This window comes from Mesocricetus auratus, unplaced genomic scaffold, assembly GCF_017639785.1.
Source record: "Mesocricetus auratus isolate SY011 unplaced genomic scaffold, BCM_Maur_2.0 Super-Scaffold_100023, whole genome shotgun sequence".
NCBI classification, from domain to species: Eukaryota; Metazoa; Chordata; class Mammalia; order Rodentia; family Cricetidae; genus Mesocricetus; species Mesocricetus auratus.
In genome coordinates this window covers 28324646-28344109 of record NW_024429204.1, presented here as the reverse complement: position 1 = coordinate 28344109, position 19464 = coordinate 28324646, and the positions used below count along the sequence as shown (strand labels likewise).

General features: G+C 53.6%; 1 protein-coding gene across 5 annotated transcripts in view; it reads right to left on the bottom strand.

Moving 5' to 3' along the window:
- The window catches only part of Ccn4 (cellular communication network factor 4), a 28303-nt gene extending 14782 nt beyond the window's left edge, over positions 1 to 13521 (bottom strand). For 2 of the 5 annotated variants that reach the window (XM_040730473.1, XM_040730477.1), the window contains exons 1-2: positions 13251 to 13519; positions 613 to 892 (exon numbers count right to left, since the gene is read on the bottom strand). In XM_040730473.1, coding sequence (XP_040586407.1) covers positions 613 to 892; positions 13251 to 13319 — 349 coding nt within the window. In that variant the 5' untranslated portion in view covers positions 13320 to 13519. Of the gene's footprint in view, positions 1 to 612; positions 893 to 11086; positions 11268 to 13250 lie in introns of those variants that run through there. The other 3 variants (XM_040730475.1, XM_040730474.1, XM_040730478.1) reach the window with 3 other exon arrangements.
- Positions 13522 to 19464: the final 5943 nt, after the last annotated feature.

Here is a 19464-nt window from a genome sequence, read left to right as displayed (position 1 = left end):
CAAAGGTATCTGACAGCGTCGGGGAGCTAAGCCCTCAACTACCATGTAGGGAAATTAATAAATGATCCAAAATTAGTGTAGCAAACCAATCGAGATATAGTAGAAGACATTGCTGTGTAGTGATAACTAGAAAAATAGAATTAAAAGTAATGGTGGTCGCTGGAAAAGCATGGATAGCAGGAAACGTTGACTGCCATTTTCATTATTTCCTGGTCACTGGCTTTTCCTATGCATATTATTAAACATTTTAATTTAAAGGGTAATCAAAATATCTGAACTACGGCAGTGATTCAGTGCCGTCTAAAAGGCTGTTGGGCATCTATTGAAGAGTTGTATCTACTGAGAGAACTAAATCAGGGTTGGATATTTCTTGGCAGAATTTCTTCGCTCAGGTAAAATTGTGTCTAATAGGAAGAGAGCGAGACACAATGAGACCTTCGGGACAAGAGTCATGCAGTTATTGCTCTCTCCCCAGGATGACCCATCCTGTGGCTTCTAACTGGATTGGGCTGGCGTATGCTTCCTACCAAGCTAAGCCTGGTTAGGTGAAGGACTGTGGGTGTCCTTGGGCTGGAGTGGGGACAGTGGGAGGATACGGAGGGTCTCACTTACGTGCACACACTCCTATTGCGTACCTCGGCCGGTCCCCACTGTAGTCGCAGTAGAGACCCCGGTGTGGGTCACAGACAGCAGCCTCTGTACAGTTGTCCCCGAGCTGCTGGGCACAGATCTTACAGCACTCACAGCCATCGGTGATAAGGCTCACGCCCAGTGGGCAGTGAGGTGGGGACTGCGGACACTCACACGGCCACTTGCAGAACTCAGGGCGTGCAGTTGCGTCCTCCAGCGGCACTGGAGTGAAAGTCATGGCTGTGGGGGCTGGAGAGACGACCTGTGGAGGAAGGGGAGACATGAAAATGGGTTGTTGAGTCCAGGGATTCCAAATGGCTGCAATTGCCTTTCCATGTTCATTGAGTTTAGAATGATTTCACAATTAACTTCCATACGATCAATAGACAAACATCTGTTTCTTTCAATAAAGCCAGTAAGATTAAGGAGCTCAAAGTTCAGAGAAGCCAAAACAATTCCCAGCCTGTGAGGTTCTGGCACCTGGCATTCACCCTAGCCTGTCTTGGCTTCCTTCTTCCCTCGGTGCCTCAATAGCCCCAGCGGTATGCGTGGCTACATTGAGTTCCAGAAGGGGGAGCCGGGATGTGGGTAGCTGATAAGTTCTGTTGCTCACAACCCACAGCTACTGCTGCCTTCTGCAGCTCCAAGCTCTTCCTCTGATGAGTCTTCTGTGCCTGGTAGAGTCTGATACAGTGTAGTGTATGTGCATGCGTGTTGACATGTGTGTGTGTGCATGAATGCATGGATGTGTGTATGCCATTGCATGTATGTGCATCTGTGGTGGTGGTGGTGGTGGTGGTGGTGGTGTGTGTGTGTGTGTGTGTGTGTGTGTGTGTGTGTGTAGGCCAGATGACATTCTCAGCTCTTTGCCTAAGGTGTTGCACACCTTGTTTTTTGAGACAGGGTCTCTCACTGGCCTGGGACTTGCTGCGTTCAAGCACAAGATCTTCAAGATGCTTGCATGTCTGTAATCCCGTCTCCTGCCCACCCAGGCCCCATCTGGGTTCCTTGCCCTGCACCAGAGGGGACTGAGACACCTGCACCCTGTGTGTGTGGTTTTTTTTTTTTTTGGCCTGTTTCAGCCATTCTACAGATGTTCGCATGTAGCCTTCTTTATGTTTTAGACACTTGAAGATAACACTTAGTTGGTCCTGTACTTGAAGCTCATGCAACACATGAAGAGACAAGCATTAAGAGTTACGGATCATAGAATAAGACTGTGGTTGCTGTGGAAAGTGGGAAGAAGCTCTCTGCAGCTTGGGGCAGGAATAGCTCTGGCTAAGAGGACCAGAGATGAGCTGCTGCGTTAGTCTGACCGGCAGAATCTGGACCTGAAATGCCACAAGTGCACAGGTACGGAGAGAAAGGAGGACTCTGAGGGCCAGCAAGGCAGCGGTGGTGGGCCTGTGTCACCTGTAGCCTCGACTTAAGGCCCGGCCACACCACGTCCAGGTTCAGCTTAGGGTCCAGCCTAGAGCATCCTTTCCCCGCCTCAAGGCATCTTCCGTGCCCTTCCCTGTGGTTGCTCTCTATGGCCCGCTGGGACACTCTGAACCCTCAGTCGCTAGATGCTTGCAAAGTGCGTGGAGCGACCGACTGCCTTGTTGGGGACAGACACAGTGGCTTCTCCGTGAGGTCTTTGTTTCTCTGCCTGAATGCAACATGACAGGCATAGCAGGCTCTTCAGGTGTTGAGTGGGGGCGGGGGTGGAGCTCTGGGTGAATGTGCTGTGGGGCCACCCGATACTCATGACGTCATGCTTGGAATGAGTTTCTCCTCTCAGCATCAAGTTTGGGAGTCCGAGAGGGTTAGATAGGGATGTTTCCGGACGGCTGTGTGCACATACCCCCAGCTTCCTGGAAGCCTGTGGTACAAGAACGCCTCTTTGAGAGCCACTATGACGTCGAAGGTCTAGTGCGCGTAGAGGCACCGGGCGCAGGAGAGACACCCAGAGCGCATTTCTCGACGCCTGTCCAGCTCATGGTACATCCGGTGTGCAGACTGTATGGGGTCACCATCAGCCCCCTCCGTTCATCTCGCGTAAGCAATCCCGGAAGGCAGGCGCTTCTTTCTAGGTACCTGCCTGGAGCGTCCCACTCCCCACACCCCGGCCTGGCATCTGGGTGGGGAAGGTAGGAAGGCCTTCCCAGGCTTATGGGATGCACTGGGCAGTGTCTGGCCAGGCAAAACTTACTTTCAACCAAGTCTTGGCTGTTGGCGCCACCTAGTGGCAGCAATACTTCCAGTTACCCCCCCCCCAAGCAAGAAGCCCAAGGCCCAACCCTCTGCACCCCAGGATTATCTGGGGTGTGGGACTGTAGACCAGCCGTTAGCTCATACCTCCGCTGAACTACACTCTGCTGCACACAGGGACACACAGATGATTGGCTGGGGACTTCTGCCTTGCGGAGAGACAGTTCAGACAGAAATGCAGACTGGCCCTTTGGCTAATAATTCTTACTGAACACCTACTATGTGCTGGACCCTGTGACGGGCACCACCTACTGTGTGTTGGGCCCTGTGATGGGCTTGGAGGAAGCAGCATTGCATAGAGTCCCCTCACCAACACATGCCCAGCGGTGATGTGTGCATGAGAATTGCAACAAGGCGATCAATGTTGCAGTGACATTATCCACTCGAATCATTTCATTTGCTGACTCAGCACAGCTCTAGCTTTTACTTTGTGCTGGGTGCCGGGCCGTGTGTGGAGGTAGAAGTGAACAGGAACGCCTTACTTCAGGAATGTGTGTGTCCGTGTCTATATGTCTGTCTGTGTCCGTATCTGTGTGTATCCCATGTGCGTGCAGATGCCCATGGAGACCGGAAGAGGGTATCAGCTCCCCTGGAGCGAGAGTCACAGGGAATTGTGAGCCAGTGGACATGGATTCTGGGAACCAAACTCTGGGTCTCTGGAAGAGGAGCAAGTGGTCATAACTGCAGAGCCAGCACCCCCCCCGACACACACACTTTTAAGCAACGAACTCATCTGCCCTTACAGTAAGCCAACCAGGAGGATTGGTCTACAGGGGCCTTTGTCCTGTAGAATAAACCAGCAAGGCCACCACCATCCCGTGGAGGCGACAGGTGTCAGGTAAGCCCAACGGCTTGCACAGCTCAGCCTCAAATGGTCTGGGAGCAGGCCCTGTGTGCCGTGTGGGCACATGGAGAATTTCCTGGTGGCCCAAAGGTAGGAACAGCCATTTGTCCTCTTTAAGGCCCTCCAGAGGCACCCTCCTTTTGGGGGACACTGCCTGGATCCTCTCCCTGAGCTTGTGTTTTTCCTGGGATCCTGTCCCTGCTTTTCTGAGCGTGATCCCTGCCCTCTTCCCAGAGAGCCCTGGCTGTCATCCTCTCGAACACTGCAGGGTCAATACGCCTATCCTGAAAGTAGGCAGACGCGTCTGTGCAGACACAACGCCCCGGGGCCCCGGGCTACTCTTAAGGGAGAAAGAGGACAAGAAACCAGCAAGTAAGGAGAATTCTGGCTACGAAGGACAGACAGGAAAAACCAATAAAAATACAAAGGCTTGGCCTTTCCAAATTGAAGTTGCTCACATAAAACTCTTTTTTTTTTACAATGTGCTTCTGGCACCAGGCCCTGCAGATGCAGGACAAAGAGAAAGTGGCCTTGTCCAAGAGGCCTCGGGGACAGAGTGCACAGCACATGCTCAGTCATAGCTGGCCTACCCTGCTCCACGGCTGCAGGCTACCATGCTCGCCTCTCTGAGAGCCTCTCCGCTCCCTACTCAGGGTTCTTTAGCAGAAGCAAAGCCCGACGGAACTTCATGGACTTCCTGTCCACCAGAAGAGTCACCTTGATAACAGAGTACACTGATGACCAATCACTGTCCCCAGAGACCCAAACTTGGGCAGCTAGGGAGAAGAATGGACAGCAAGGCTGTTCTGGCTGGTTCTGAATGCAGCCACCACCCACCCAGATGCACTGATCCCAAACTGAACTCTCTGGGTTCTTCTAGACAGGCAAGCCTAGAGCCTGAGTTGGCTCATACCCTTGTGATTCCTAAGAGGGTATGAACAATGGTTTGAGAACAATGGGTGGGAGCTAGGGAGAGGGCAGAGCCTCGGGCCAGCTTCCTGCTTTACCACTGGTTCTTCGAAGCCTATACTTCACATACAGCATAAAGTGCCTCAAAGAGTCCTACACAGACAGAGCCACCAGACATAGCTGTGGGACAGCCATCTTTCTTTCACCCTCCAGGGCAAAAAACTGTTAAGTGATGGATAGAAATTATCATAGCCCTTGAGAGCTTGCTAGAGTGCCTGAAAGTAGCTTAGTGGCCATGTCCCTAAGAGTCCCACACTTTAGGATAAAAGCAGTGGGTAGGCAGGGAAGTCTCTGAACTTACAGGAATGCCTAAGCTGATTGGCGTTGAGAAGGCGTGTCCGGCACTGTGGGAAAAGCCTGCACACGCATTAGCGATACAGCTCAGAAGTGACTAAGGGTCGGGCAGCATGGTCCACCCCTCCAGACCGAGTCAGAAACCAAGTCAATCTTCTGGGCTTCACACAATGGGATTACTCCATTTTCATGAAGGTGTCCAACAGGGACATGGGATCAGACAATGGGGCCCTCTCTGGGCGGAAAGGACCAGACAGGGGGCCCAGTGCCGCCTGTCTCTCGTCTCTTAGGACATGAGTGGTCCAGGGTTGGGAGGATACAGGGAAGTGAGGGGACAGCCTCCCATCCTCACCACTGCCAGGGCTGGGCACTGGGGACTGCCATCCATCTGAACTCTCCCCTCGTTTGTAAAAGGGTGGAAGCGGCAGGGGCCTTCATCAGTCCTTGGGAAGTGCTATTCCCATCTCCCGTGGAAGAAACGGAGGCTCAGACAGCCCAAGGAACTTCCAGTGGAAGAAACAGAGGCTCAGACAGCCCAAGGAACTTCCAGTGGAAGAAACAGAGGCTCAGACAGCCCAAGGAACTTCCAGTGGAAGAAACAGAGGCTCAGACAACCCAAGGAACTTATTTGAGTTTTCGCTGCCCTGTGAGTCGTGTCCGACCCTGGTGCCCCCAAGAGTATGCATTTGTCATTGCTAGCTGACCCTTGGCGGGGCATCTAGGCACAGCATTCCGAAGACTTCAGGCAGGCTCTGTACCCTCCTGCTATTCTCTGAGCATTGCCTGAGTGCGCCCTGGAACGTGTGGGCACTCAAGGCCTTTCCCCTTGCTGGATGAATGGATGTGTGGTTTGTCATTGCACCACATCCTCATCCATCCATTCATTCATTCATTCATTCATTCATTCATTCATTTATTCATTCATTCACCTTCCCACCACACTTATGCACTAAGCCTCTATCAAGTATCTGGAGCCTGGAGGTACAAAGCATGCATGGACCACTACAGGATTGTAATGCAACAGGGATCATCCTTGGTTCCAAAGGGCCCCAGAAGAGGAGACAATAGCTTCATCCATTAGTCCAGCAAGGGGAAACCTCCTGAGTGCCCACAGGTTCCAGGGTGCACTTGGGCGATGCTCAGGAAAAGCAGGGGAAGGTGGAGAGCCTGGTCAAAGCCTTTGAGATGCTGTGCCTACATGTTCCACCAGGGGTCAGTGTCGAGGCAGGAATGGTAGCGCACACTCTAATGACCAGAGATCTGGAGGGAGTCTTCCCTGCTAGAAGCAGGGGCTGAAAAGAGACTCTCTGGGGGAGGTGAGAGACAGGTGGGCCTGGCTCCAGGCTGTGGCGTGCACTACAGGAGCCCGTGACTGCCACTGCCTTGTTGCTTTCCTGGTCCTTTGGATGGTGCCGCTTTCCCGGGGCTTCCTGGGACCTTTTGGGCATCTGTTCCCCTAGACCACTGTGTGGGAGGACCTTGGCTCCAAGCTTTGCAGGCCTGAGCTAGGCATGAGGGGATGGTCCTTTCCCCTCTCAGCAAGCCTTGGACTCCCCAGGTTGCACATTCAGGAGGGCTCTCAGGGAGCAAAGTTGTCCCAAGTTTTCCCTCCAGCTGGCTAGGGGTCAGGACAAGCAATGTGGAAGACTGTCATTTTCTTCCCGTCAATTTTACACACTGCACTTTGGAAGCCTCTAGCGGGACAAGGCAGTTTTGTGTGGAGAGGATAAAGGGGGCTAGAGATATAGATGTTTCCAAACTAGAAGCAAGCATTTTTTTTTTTTTTTGGTTTTTATGAGACAGGGTTTCTCTGTATTGTTTTGGAGGCTGTCGGTCCAGCATAGCCTCGAACTCACAGAGATCCGCCTGCCTCTGCCTCCCGAGTGCTGGGAATAAAGGCGTGCACCACCACCACCTGGTATATTTATTTATCCTTCAGATGTACACAGAGGCAAGGCAAACGGTACTGGGAACACAGCTATTGAGAGGCAGAAACAGAAGGATCGTGAGTTTTAGGCTAGCCTGGAGTTCTCTAGGCTAGCCTGGGATGTATATCAGTACCTAGTGTCAAACACAAAGGACAGCGTACTCAGAGCTTCTACTAACCTGCAGGTACAGTGATACATGCTCACACAAGCTCTAGTCCCTTCCTTCTGAGGAGACAAGAGTGAAAATGACCAAGGGAAGAGCAAGGGCAGCCACAGCCTGCCTACGGCCACCTCAGGGCTTCTGTGCTGAGGCCAGAGGTGGTTTCTTCCAGCAGCTTGAAGAAGCGTCACAATGAAACCGGGCAGCGGTGGCACACATCTTTGATCCCAGCACTCGGAGGCGGAGGCAGGTGGGTTGCTAAGTTCAATACTCTTGATTTGGTACCACGTCTGGAGGCTCTAATTGTTTCCTGGGCCTCTTAGCTAGTGGGTCAGGTCCTCTTTCAACATTCCACGCCCCTCCCCAGCAAGCCACCTCCACTTTAGAAAGGTCCTTGGTGGCCCCTTTCTGTCCACCCTCCCCATACACAATGTGCCCTGCCCCCACCAGGCCTGGCCTGGCTTCACGAGTCACAGCGAAGTTGCCCCCCAACACCTACAGTGTACCAGAATAGCCCACAACAGACCAGTAGGTGGCATTCCAGTTCAGGAAGGAACCTAACACGAGCCAGGCCTGTGTGCAAAGCCCAGGGTTGAGGGGTCGGGGTGGCTCAGGGATGGGAATTAAGAGGTGTTGAGCTCTGTGGAGCACAGGGTGTCTTCCGTAAGGTGGGGCCAGTTGGGTGATGTGATCCCTTCCACTCGACAAGGGTATGCTCTATCGCGATGTCCGTAGCTCTACTTGGGAGACGTGAGAACGGTTTCTTGGAGGTGTCCCGAGTAAGTGCCCCTCATGGCATGGGACGGACAGGCTGGGATGGAATAATAGCCAGGGGAGGTATGGAGAATGGAGGACGGGGAAATGACTCAGGAAATGGTTTTTAAAGTGGACAAGGGAGTCATGAAGGGTGAGTCTCAGAAACATGGATGGGCAGGGAGAGCTGGTTAAGGGCCCCGTTGTGCCTACCAAGATGGTGAGATTTCCCCCCACCCCCAAGGTCAGGCCGGGATAGCTGTGGTCGGTCAGGATGACAGGGAATAGCGGTGGGTTTGCAAACAAGACTAAGACTGGAGAAACAGCCCTGGGACCTGGAGAGAGGAACAAGGACCAACGGGACTTCTTGGAACAGGGACACATCGGTTTTGGCAGCAAGATTAGCAGCTCTCTGCAGGAAGGCAGCACCCCCCCAACCTCCCACTCCCTGCCCCCACATCCATGAAGATTAGCCAGTGTAGCTTGTTCAGTGGTGGCCCCAGCCCAGGCATGAACGTGAGGCTTCTAAGCAGCTTCGGTATGAAGCAAGTCTAAGAGTCAAGTCCAACCTCTGCTCGCTTTCAAGATGAGAAAAGTGAACTTAAGGAGGGAAGCGGTGGGTCTAGTGTCACACAGCTATTCAGCGAGTCTACCATTCTACCAAGGACAGGGTTAATTCAGCTTTCTTAAGTATTCCTTTATCCTGTGAGATCCCCACCCATCCCCCCAAACTCTCTAGCCCTGGGGAGGCTAACAGCCCACTTTCCTCCTCCTCATTCATAGACTAGAGGCAGTCCCTGGAGGAGCCCTTAGAGCCTTGCCTCTGCCCTCCCCACCCCCTGCCCCCAGCAGATCTGCAACAGTGGAATCATCATCGCCTGGACTTGTCTCAGGATCCAGACTGGTGGGCGGGCTGAGATCAAATCTCATCCCTGGAATGCCCATTATCCCCTTTCAGAGGCCTGGTTTCCTCCTCCCTCCAGCCTCCTCCTTTGAGTGTTTGGAGAAGAGGAGGGAGGTAGAGGAGGGGAAAGGGGCTCACTGGCTGATGAGTGTCAGGATATCGGTGTGGGAGCAGAGGATGGTTCACCACATCCACTGTTTGAAAGTCCAAAGCAAACTTGAGTTATCAGGAAACCATCTCCCAGGCAGGCGCCTTGCTTTCTCAGGAATCTAACGCAGAACCCACGCAGGTCTTTTCTTTTTTGAGACACACACACAACCCTACAGGCATCCTCGGTGTTACCATCACCATGACCATTATCACCACCATCTCTGCCATCACCGTAAGTGCCATCAACACCTTAATCCACCACCATCGTTCATCTTAACGACCTCTGCCGTCACGACCTCACCATCATCACGACACCAGTGCCAGCCCATCCCTGTCACCGCCGTTACCTGCATTACCGCGGTAGCGGCGGCGGGGGCTCACCAGATTTCCTCTCTTGCACAGAGCCCTGGTGTGCTCACTGACCTCGCTCCCAGGGCGGGAGACCTGGCTAACAGCCTTTAGAAGGTTCGCTGCACAGAGCCCTGGAGAGCAGACCCTGCCCTGCTCTGCACATGCGCGGTATGATAGTGCGCTCAGTCCCCTTAGTGCCTGCCTGAAACCTGGGCCTGTACGCCTGGGATCCAGCACAGCGGCTGGGACGATGGGCAGGCCCTGTGTGTGTGTGTGTGTGTGTGTGTGTGTGTGTGTGTGTGTGTGTGTGTGTCTATGCTCTCTATGCCTTCCGTCTCTCTCTTCCACCCTCCCACCATCCCTGGAGTCTAGTGTGAACATTTAAAGGGACACTTTCCCCTTTAAAGGGACAATGCCCAACTCAGAACCCTCCCAAAGGATCCTTCCTCACCAAACACTGTACTTTTGAGTCCGTTTGCCAGACACAGACAGAATTTTCTAGTAGTTACATCAGAAGGAATCAGAAGCAAGAGAAATTGGTGTCCATTGTGTGTTTTGTTGAACTCAAAACACTGTCAACAAGGGTGAGGGTAGGAATTAGAGTCTGCTAACCCTGCATTGTCTCCACTGAGCTCTGCAATCCAACGGAACACTCATCACGGCTCCAGGGGCCCAGAGGCTGCAAAGGGCCGTGAGGGTCTGGACTGTAGCACTCTGTCTTCTCGGTGGGCAGTGCTCCAATGTGTGGGTCTCCACGGAGGCTAAAGCTACATGCCAGAACTGAGTGGGCCTCTTCCTGCGGCTGGCGAATGGGGTGTCCGTAGTATGCTGACCATAAGAGCTCACATGCCAAAGTGTAACTCTGAGACACTGCATGGCTTCTATGACTGTGGTGGCCAAGTCATGACTGTGACTCCTCCCCTGCTCTCAGTGGAGCCGTTCTGGGGTGGGTCTTGTGGGGAGACAGTGGGACATCACAGCAGGTTTTAGAGTTGGTGTCTGCACCAGGTCCCAAGCACCCTTGGCAGTTACCTGTTCAGTCGTCCTAGAGGGAGCTGTCCCTAAACCCTGCCTGTGTGTTGTGTGTGTTTGGACCAGAGGTCTGCCCAGCACATACGTGGGGCACAAGTCTGTCCAGGCTAGGACGGGGCAGCCCTTCTGAGACCCATCTCTGGACAAATGCCATACTCCGGGTGTCAAACTGACTGTCAGTAGCGTTCAGTAGCTCCCTGACAAGCCCCGAGGTGGGCTTGAGCCAGGCGGGGACTTAAAGGCACCCACAGGGCTCCGATCAGGGGTGGGTGGATGGGGATGGGCAGAGCTGTTGATTCACAGGGCTGCACTGTGCCTAGGTTTGTGGAGACTGGGCCCTGCTGCTTTCTCATTTAGAAGAAAGATTTCATCCCATGCCCAGGTCCCTGGCATTCTGTAATGGGTTCTTGGGAACAGAGAATGAATTTGCATTCCCTTCCCAAACAATGAGCTCTTTCCCTTACCTCTGCCCCCCGCCAACACAATTGTGTGCACAGCCCACACATGGACAGGGTGAGAAGACACAGCCAGTGGCAGCCTGTTTATCCGGGAAGACATTGCCTTGTCCTCTCTCACTCCAGCACGCGAGTGGATTTCTCCAGCCTGCAGCCTCACCAACCTGCTAACTATTTTTGGGGTCTGGCCTGTATGTATTCAGTTTCTCTGCAAGGACTCAGAGCAGCATAAGACTTCACTGAAGAATGCTGCTCCTCCTGGGTTCAAATGTCACGTCCATGGACTATTAGCTGTGTGGCCTTGGGAAGTTTACCTAACCTCTCTGAGCTTCAGTTTTGGCATCTGCAAAGAGGGATGGTTACCTTTTCTTATTATTATGACAGGGATTTCAGACGACGCTGAGCATCAATAGATGTTGGTTGTACTGAGTCAAGTCTGTTCTCTCCACACGGGCATGACACATGGGTGGGTGTTACCAGGTACACGGTCCCTGTGCAGGCTCACATACTCTGCCAGCTTCCTCTTAGAGGTGGGCACTTAACGCTTGCAAGACAAAGGAAAGAAATGACATAAACTGCTATTCGCGCCGAGTGTCAACCCCAGCACTGCCGTACGTTCCGTACTGGGCTTGGATCTGAGCTCAGGATTTGCCTCCCCGACTTATGATGTCCCCTCCCCAGCTGGCCTCCCGCTCCTGCCAATGGCCCACCGTGCTGCCTGCACATCAGACGGCGGCTGCCGCCCAGCCCACTTCCTCAGAGTCTTCTTGGCAATCGTCACTTCCCACATACTTTCCCTTCCATATGGCCAGTGAGTGTCATTCTTTCCATGGGGCCCCTGACCCCTTGCTGGATTTGAACTCCCTTTCTGTATTCGTTCTGGAGGATGCCATGTGTGGAATTTGGCCACGAGGCCAGGCACTGGATTCTGGGCAGGGCCCAGCTCTTTGCCGTCCTGTGCCAGGGGACAGGGGTTGTGAGGACACCCTGGGAATCCAGACCTTGGTATGAAGAGGCCTCGAGTACCCTAGGAGGATGGGGTGGGTAGCCCGGGAGCTTTTGTTGGAAGCGCTCTCCTTCCCTGCTTCTGCCCGCTCCTTCCAGACTCTGGATCTCTCTGCTGGGATCCACCGAAAACAACTCTGCCCCCACTGTCCTCCGGCCGCAGCAGCCCAAGTGGCAAGTGAACATGCCCCAGTCGGCCACGCAGAACTTGTCACGAGCTTCCCTCGTCCCCTCACCCTGACTCTGACTGCCGTCTTACCAATTCTCCATCCACACCCGGCCCTCCCAGGCCCAGCCACCTGCAGGCTTGTACCCAGTCCCATCCGAGGCCCAGGCAGGCCTAGTTCTTTCCTTCCTGGGCTCCAGACTAGGAAATTCTGGGAGGACTGACTGCCGAGGATGTGACACCAAAGGTCTGACTGTGACCCCGGGTAAGTCCCAAGTCACTCCAAACCTCTGTTTCTTTCTGGCTACGCTGGGATTTTTTTTGTAGGGTTAGATGCTGGCACCAGCAACCACCGTGCAAGAGATGGAGGACTTGGGTGCAAACTGGACAGGTTCCTTCTCTGCCTGCAACACCTCAAGGTGCTATGATCCAGTCCCAGCCAGGCCTAGTTCTGAGCTGCAATACTCAAAGGCAGGTAGCTGAACCCTGACCTTGAATAGGCATGGTGGTCACCCCCCACACTAAAAATCCTCGGTGTGATTCCATGACAACAACGTCACAGCTCCCATGTCTCTTGGCTCGGGGCTCCCACTCCGCAGCTACCCAGCAGCTCACCCTGCTGCCCCAGGCTGCCTCACCTCTGCCCAGCCTGCCCAGCCTGCCCAGCCGCCCATCTCCCAGCTGCCTGTCCTCTTGCCCAGCCGCCCGGCTCTGCTCCGGCGGCCTGCCCACTTGCCACGTGTCTCCCTCCCTGGTTCTTGAGGGTGCAGACCTCTGAACCTCCCTCTGCACCCAGGTGGGAGAGAACCCTGCAGGTGCCTTCTGGGACACACTCGCTGGGCAAACCACGGAGGGTCACAGGACCTCCAGGTGGTGACCAGTGCAGCTCGAAAACACCCAAACGAAGGAAGCGCGGCTTGCTCAGCAGGAATTTGCCGAAAGCAGGCATGCCCCTTCCTGGCTTTTCCTGGGGTTTCCCAGTACCTCTCCCCCTGGGTGTTCGGATGCCCAGAGTCCTGGGGTTTTCACACTCTCAGGCTCTGGATGCCCCCCAACAACCCCCTCATCCTATGCTGTTCTGAATGGGTGAGTGATCCACCCCAGATCACCCAGCCGGTCCCGGGTGCTGATCCCCAGTGCCCTGTATGAAACAGAGGAAAGCAGGCTGGCTGTCTTGAGACTGCTACCCCTGTCCCCACTCCTGTCCCCACCAGCTTCTTCTCATCCCAGCAGCCCTCTCCCCTCTCTCTCCGCCATCCCAATCCATCTTGCCTTGACCCCCAGTCCCTTGGCCTCAGCACCAGGCAGCAAGGGGTCAGGTCCCCTTGCTGCTGATCCTTTCCAGGCAGGACTCACCGTGGCCAGGACGTTGCCCGCCACCAGGACTGCCACAGCTGCCAGCGTCCAGGGCGGGAGACACCTCATGCCTGGAAGTCAGTGGCACAGGAGCTACCTTTCAGCCCAGAGAATGCAGATGCCTCTCGGGGGAGCTGGGCCAGGACTGGGCTGGCCCATCGGAGAGCGGCAGAGAGCCTTCCTCGGCACCCCCCGGGGGGTTATGAAAGCCTCATCTGACGTCAGGCCAACAGACTAGCCCTGCGTTTCCCTCTAAAAAAACTTTTCCTGCTTCTCTCCCTCTCTCTTTTTCTTCCCTCTGTCCCCACCTCCAGCCCAGCTTGGCCAGCCTCCCTGCCTGCTCTGACAGTTCTTAAAGGGAAAGTCCCGGGACTGATTCCACATGGGGGGGGTGAATTCTCACCCAGCATCCTCCATGCTCCAGAGGGCTCAGGCTCTCAGGGCAGGAGGGGGGAAGCCGGAGGGTGCAGGCTGGATGTGGGGATGCTGGACACAGTGTGGGGCTTTGCGAGGGGTCAGGGTGACGGAGGGAGGGCGGGAAGGCCCCCTTCTGTCTCTCGGCTCTCTTCCCATGGGCTGGCCGTCTCTGCCCCCTCTGACTCAGCTCCCCATCCCTAGGATCAGCCATCTCTGTGCCCTCCAGCTGCGGTAACTGACTGTCCCGGGCCTCCATCAACTCCCCAGCAGCTGTTTCTTTAGAAGTGCTCACTGAAACACTCTTATCTTTGGGGAAACTGAGGCCCAGAGAACAGATATCTGGCAAGCATTTAAGTGTGAACAGGGAGCAGTTTCCTGAGTATAAGTTCTGGAACCAAGCCCTGGGCATAGGTGGGCCTTTGACCCAAGTGAATGGCAGGTGTCACAGTTTCCTTCAACTTCTCCTCCTACTACGTTCTCCAACAGCCTGGTCCTAGTATGCGGCTCCTGACGGCTGCCTCAGTATCCCCCATGCTTGACTTTCAGGTCTCACCCCGTCTTATTCCCTAGCGATTGGCCTTGCTATACCGTCAGTACCCCAAGGCAGGCCCGGAGAGCCTCTCACCTTTTAGGAGTCTCTCACGACTTGGAATTCAGGACTGGCTCTCTGGCTGTCATCACAGCCGGTGCTGCTCCCGTGAGATTGATGGACCGACCAGTGCTACCTGAAGAGCACTGGGCTGAATTCCTGCCCCGGGACACTTTCAGCTGTGTGGCCTTGGAGAACTCACGGGAGTTCTCTGTGCTCTCGCTTCCTTCCTGCGGCTCCTGGCGCTGAGGAAGTGATGATGAGGATAGTGGTGATGAGGATGGCGGTGATGATGGTGGTGATGATGCATTGTGTATGTGGGGGTGTTGTAGGCAAGTTTAACACAGAGCAAGTGCTATCGAATGTTCTCTATCTTCTTGGCCCCTGTCCTGGTAAGACTCCCAAGGTGGGGGTCTGGCCTAGGGCATTCCTGTGTCCCACACCCAGCTTGCCAAACATGCACAGGTCATAGAAGGACTGCTTTTGGCTGTCCCCTTGTTCCTTTCAAAGCTCTGCTTTCTATTTTATCTCTGGCAGGCTCACTGAACCAGCAGGAGCCGTAATCTTGCAGGAGGTGTCCTGGCAGATCTCCTGGAGCAGCTGTAAATAATAAATAGATTCCAAAGGGGGGATGGGGAAGGGCTTCCAGAGTAGGGTCAGAGAACAGCCTTGCTCCACCAGGCAGTGAAGCCGGTCTGACTAGGGCCAGATGCATGGAAGACTCCAGCCCCAGTCTCGGGACCAGGTACCCAGAGGCCCCGAGGCTGACATCTGCATCAGATCTGCTCGCAGCCTGTTTGTTTGTCATTTAATTCATCCCATGAACATGTTGGGAGCCCACACCGCTTGCGAGTAAGTGGCAGAGGGCCAGGTCTATGCAGGCCCGGGCTGGCTGTTCAGCATACGCAATGGTGACCTGCTCATCTAGTCAGCCACAGTAAGTGGCAGTGGATGGGATGAGCTCTGTTAGGCCCAGGTGCCACCTCCTTTCCTGTGACCCAAGGGACAACGGAGAAGCCATGCAGGGAGCTCTGGGCTCGAGGTTTTACTAGATGCTAATAGCAGCATGGTAACTCTTCTTCTATCATGCTCAATCTCCTGCCTCCCCAGTGGTATTTCTCATCCCCCCTCTCTGCTGCTGGGTCATTTAGCTGAGGTTGACTTGCTAGAGTCTGGCCACAAATAGGGGAACCCTAGATTCACTACTCGCAAGAGGAGAAAACAGAGAAAAGCAAGGGCCTTGGTACGGTAGCCTAGGTTACTTAACCAAACAAAGGGTAATGTTTGCCTCCAGGGTCCTGACGCTCAGTTGGTCCTCAGTACCTGGTAGAGAATGAGCAATGGTTGGTATTCATCTTCTTTGTTCTTATCATAGAGGCTCAGCTACTGTTGCCAGCTGCTGGGGTCAGGTCCCTTCCCTGAGGTTGTCTGTTGTGCGAGGCGGGACCTCCAGTTTCTTTCTTTCATCACTGGTCACCACGTAAAATCTACAGTCCTGCTGTGTAACGTAGCTTTCTGGCCTGGCAGGTACCACGGGCCTTGAGCCCCAAATGAATGCACAGATGCTATATTAATTATAAAATTGTTGGCCAGTGACTAGGGCTTCTTATTGGTTGGCTCTGTCTTAATTTTTAACCCACAACGGCCGGGCGGTGGTGGGGCACACCTTTAATCCCAGCACTCGGGAGGCAGAGGCAGGCGGATCTCTGTGAGTTCGAGGCCGGGCTGGACCGATAGCCTCCGAAACAATACAGAGAAACCCTGTCTCATAAAAACCAAAAAAAATTTTTTTAACCCACGACTACTAATCTATATAGTTCCACGTGGTCTTGGCTTACTGGAGAATGCCGGACCTGCAGCTCCTTTACCTGCTACATCACGGCGGTTCTGGCGGGCTCCTCTGCCTACCTTTCCCAGACTTTTCCTCCTCTCTTAGTTCCGCCTATCTTCCTGCCTCATTGGCCATTGGCCCAACAGTGTTTTATTCATCAACCAATAAGAGAAACATATGTACAGAAGGACATCCCCATCACGGCTGGTTTGTTCCAGTAAGGACATGTCAAGGAGGAGATGCTGAAATGAGATGGCAGAAATGCCCCTGTAGTCAGCTTTTCCCTTGTGTGGCCAGCAGACGCAGCTGGTCTACACTTGAACACCAAATGCAAAGGCGTCCGAACTCCAGCAGAGACCCCTTTCCCGGCTCCTGCAGGGTCTTAGGCTCCTGCTTCCAGCACTGTGGAGTCTCTGAGGGTGTCTGGAAGCATTCTGTGACCCCTGTGCTGGATCAAGATGGAAGCTAGCCTCCGTTGTGTCCTCTGATCTCAGTGCCTCTCACGCTGGAGCCCACACCCCCACCTCCTGTACCCACAGTGCCTCTGTGACGGACAGATGTACAGAACCCATGAACTTTCACATCCAACTTTCTTGTCTGGAGGCCCATCCTATCCCTTTAGTGACCGCAGCTTTGGGGTCATCCGGGTCTTCATTCAATATTCATTCTGTGCCTTGGGGTCCGGGTTCTAGCCACAATGATCTGAGATGGGTGTGAGATGGCTGTCCTATAGAATCTCTATGCTTCTGTGGGTTGACCATGTATTGCATGCAACAGGCACTCAATAGATGCTCATTATGAGAAAAGGGTGGGGCTGAATGAGTAGATCAGTTGATAAGGTGCTTGATAAGCAAGCATGAGGACCTAAGTTCGAGCCCCCAGTTCAATATAAAAAGTCACTCATGATGGCATGAGTTCTAAATCTCAACATGGAGGAGGTGATGCCAGGTGGATCCCTGGGGCTCATTGGTCACCCAGTCTAGCTTAAGTTGTGAGTTCCAGGCTCAGTGCGAGACCTTGTGTTAATTGCCTTTCTTGTTGCTGTGACAAAACACAGCAGACACAACTTGAGGGAGAAACGGTTTGTTTTGACCCGTGCCCACGGAATGGTACTACCCTCCCACCTCAATGAACATAGCCTAGATAGTGCCCCCAAGACATGCCGAGAAACTTGTCTCCTGGGTCCTTCTCCATCCTGTCATAGACCCTGTCCCCAATCTGAGATGGACACCAGAGGTTGACTTTTGGCTTCCATCATTGCACATGTGTGAATACACACATGCACGCGCGTGCACGCACACACACACACACACACACACACACACACACACCCCAAACAGTTATTTTCCCCTTTCTGGTAAAAGAAAAGGACTTGCATGCTGTCTCTCTCATCTTTCAGCAATACTAAACTGAAGGGAGTGGTTTTTTCTGTGTCTCAGTTCTGTGTGACAAGAAGCAACCCAAGCTGTTGCTACTTACTGAGGCTGGGCACACCCTCCTCATGGCCAGGCAGGCATCAGTTTACCCTGTCTCTTACAGAGGCCAGTACCACAAAGAAACGCAGCCCACAGTCTGGGGCGTTTGAAGACCTGGAGGATTTAAAGAGTCATACAATGTTGACTTTGCTCTTGGGCTTCATGTCTGCCGCCCAAGATGTGAGCTCTCAGCCTCTTGCTCCAGTCACCAAGCCTGCCGACAAGCTTCCCTTCCCGTGACGGACTCTGTACCCTATAACTTTCCCTGGCCGTGGTATTTTACCACAGCAAAAGGAAAGTAAGCAACCCACTGGCCAAGGCCCAGGCAGGCACGAGGGTCTGCAACCCTGGGTGCTGTGCAGCCTCTGAGCATTGATCTCCTGAGTTTCTGGAGTACTCACAGTAGGAAGTGCTTGTGGCTCCGCGGTCCTGCAGACTTGCTGAAAGAGCTGGGCACATGGTGCATCTTGGCTCCCGGCTGGTTTGGGTTGGCAGAGGCTAGCAAGTGGGCATTCCAGGCTGGGGAACAGCGAGCAGCTGCTGCACAGCTGCCACAAAGCCTGGCATGCCGCCTGCATCCTGGATGCCAGGGGTTCCAGGGAACAGTGGAAGGAGGGGCCGAGACGTGTGTCAAATCCAGATTGTGGTAGGAGGAGCCTCATACCTTAGCCATGCCAGTGACACTCCAGGGTTCTCCTGAGCCCTCATTGAGACATTTATCTTCAGGCCAGGTGCCACCGCCTCAGAGGCAGTGTGGTGCTGAAAGGAGGCATCTCTAAGGGCCTGCCCATGAGGTTCCCTGGAAACTCTGAAGGTGTCCAGAGCCCTAAGTCTGCACACTGAGCTCCCGAGTCAGTGTCCCTCCAAGCAGCCCCTGTCCCCACTGACTCCAGAGGAGATTCAATTAGAAAAACATGTGGAGGTTAGGGTCTCAAGTCAGCCTCGGGAAGTTGAGCGTCTCCCATATGAGGTAGAATGATAACTTTCTTTTGTTTCTTTGGTCAATGAAATCCACTGAACCTCAGAAAATGAATACACTATACATTGGTCAAGTGTTAGGGCACGAATATAATATTTCAGGTATAGGTTCCAGGAGCTGAATCTCCTATTGTCTTTTAGGTGTCAGCTGGTTACCTCGGGATGGCCTGGCCACAGTGGAGAATGGCTTCTAGTTTGTGTAACAATAAACCTAGGCCACATGCCTATTATGAGGGCTAGTGGGATGTGTCTGAAGATTGGTGAGATATGCCTTTACAGAAAGTCTGAGGGCTTGTGTATGCACATTCTAGGACCATCTCTAGGGTTAAAGGAAGTGTTTCCTAGTCAGCCCAAATAAATGATAATACATGCCTTCTGCCAGTACCCCGCTTTTGGAAAGCTATTTAAGAGGATGCTTGAGTAAATCAGTGTCTCCAGTATGGACTGAGAGCCCTCCTGAATGACAAGATGTCTCTGTCTTGTCCTGAACACTGGGTAACCAGGACTTCCCTGATCCACACTCCCCAATCAGGGTTGGACTCTGGGGCTATTCCGAACACAGCCCTAAAGGCATCAGTCCATAATATGGCTCTTGCAGCCTAGGACTGATACCGTCCAGACCCCTGCAATCAATGGGAAGAAACCCATGTTAGCTTATGCTAACGGGACCTGAAGCCTCCCGAGAAAGGAAGAGGAGAATAAGCCTTGCATGCTGACAGCAGGATCCCATTAGGAACAGTGGTCACTGGGCAAGGGCTTTACCCAGAAGTGACTGAAGGAAGACATTGGGAATAAGGCCCCAGCAACCACCACCGTGTGTGTGGGAGTCAGAGGCACACGTTTTATGAGGTAGGTACATGTGGTAGGGCAGACATTAGAGATGCTGCCTACAGCTGTGAGCAAAGGGAGATGGGCACCAACACG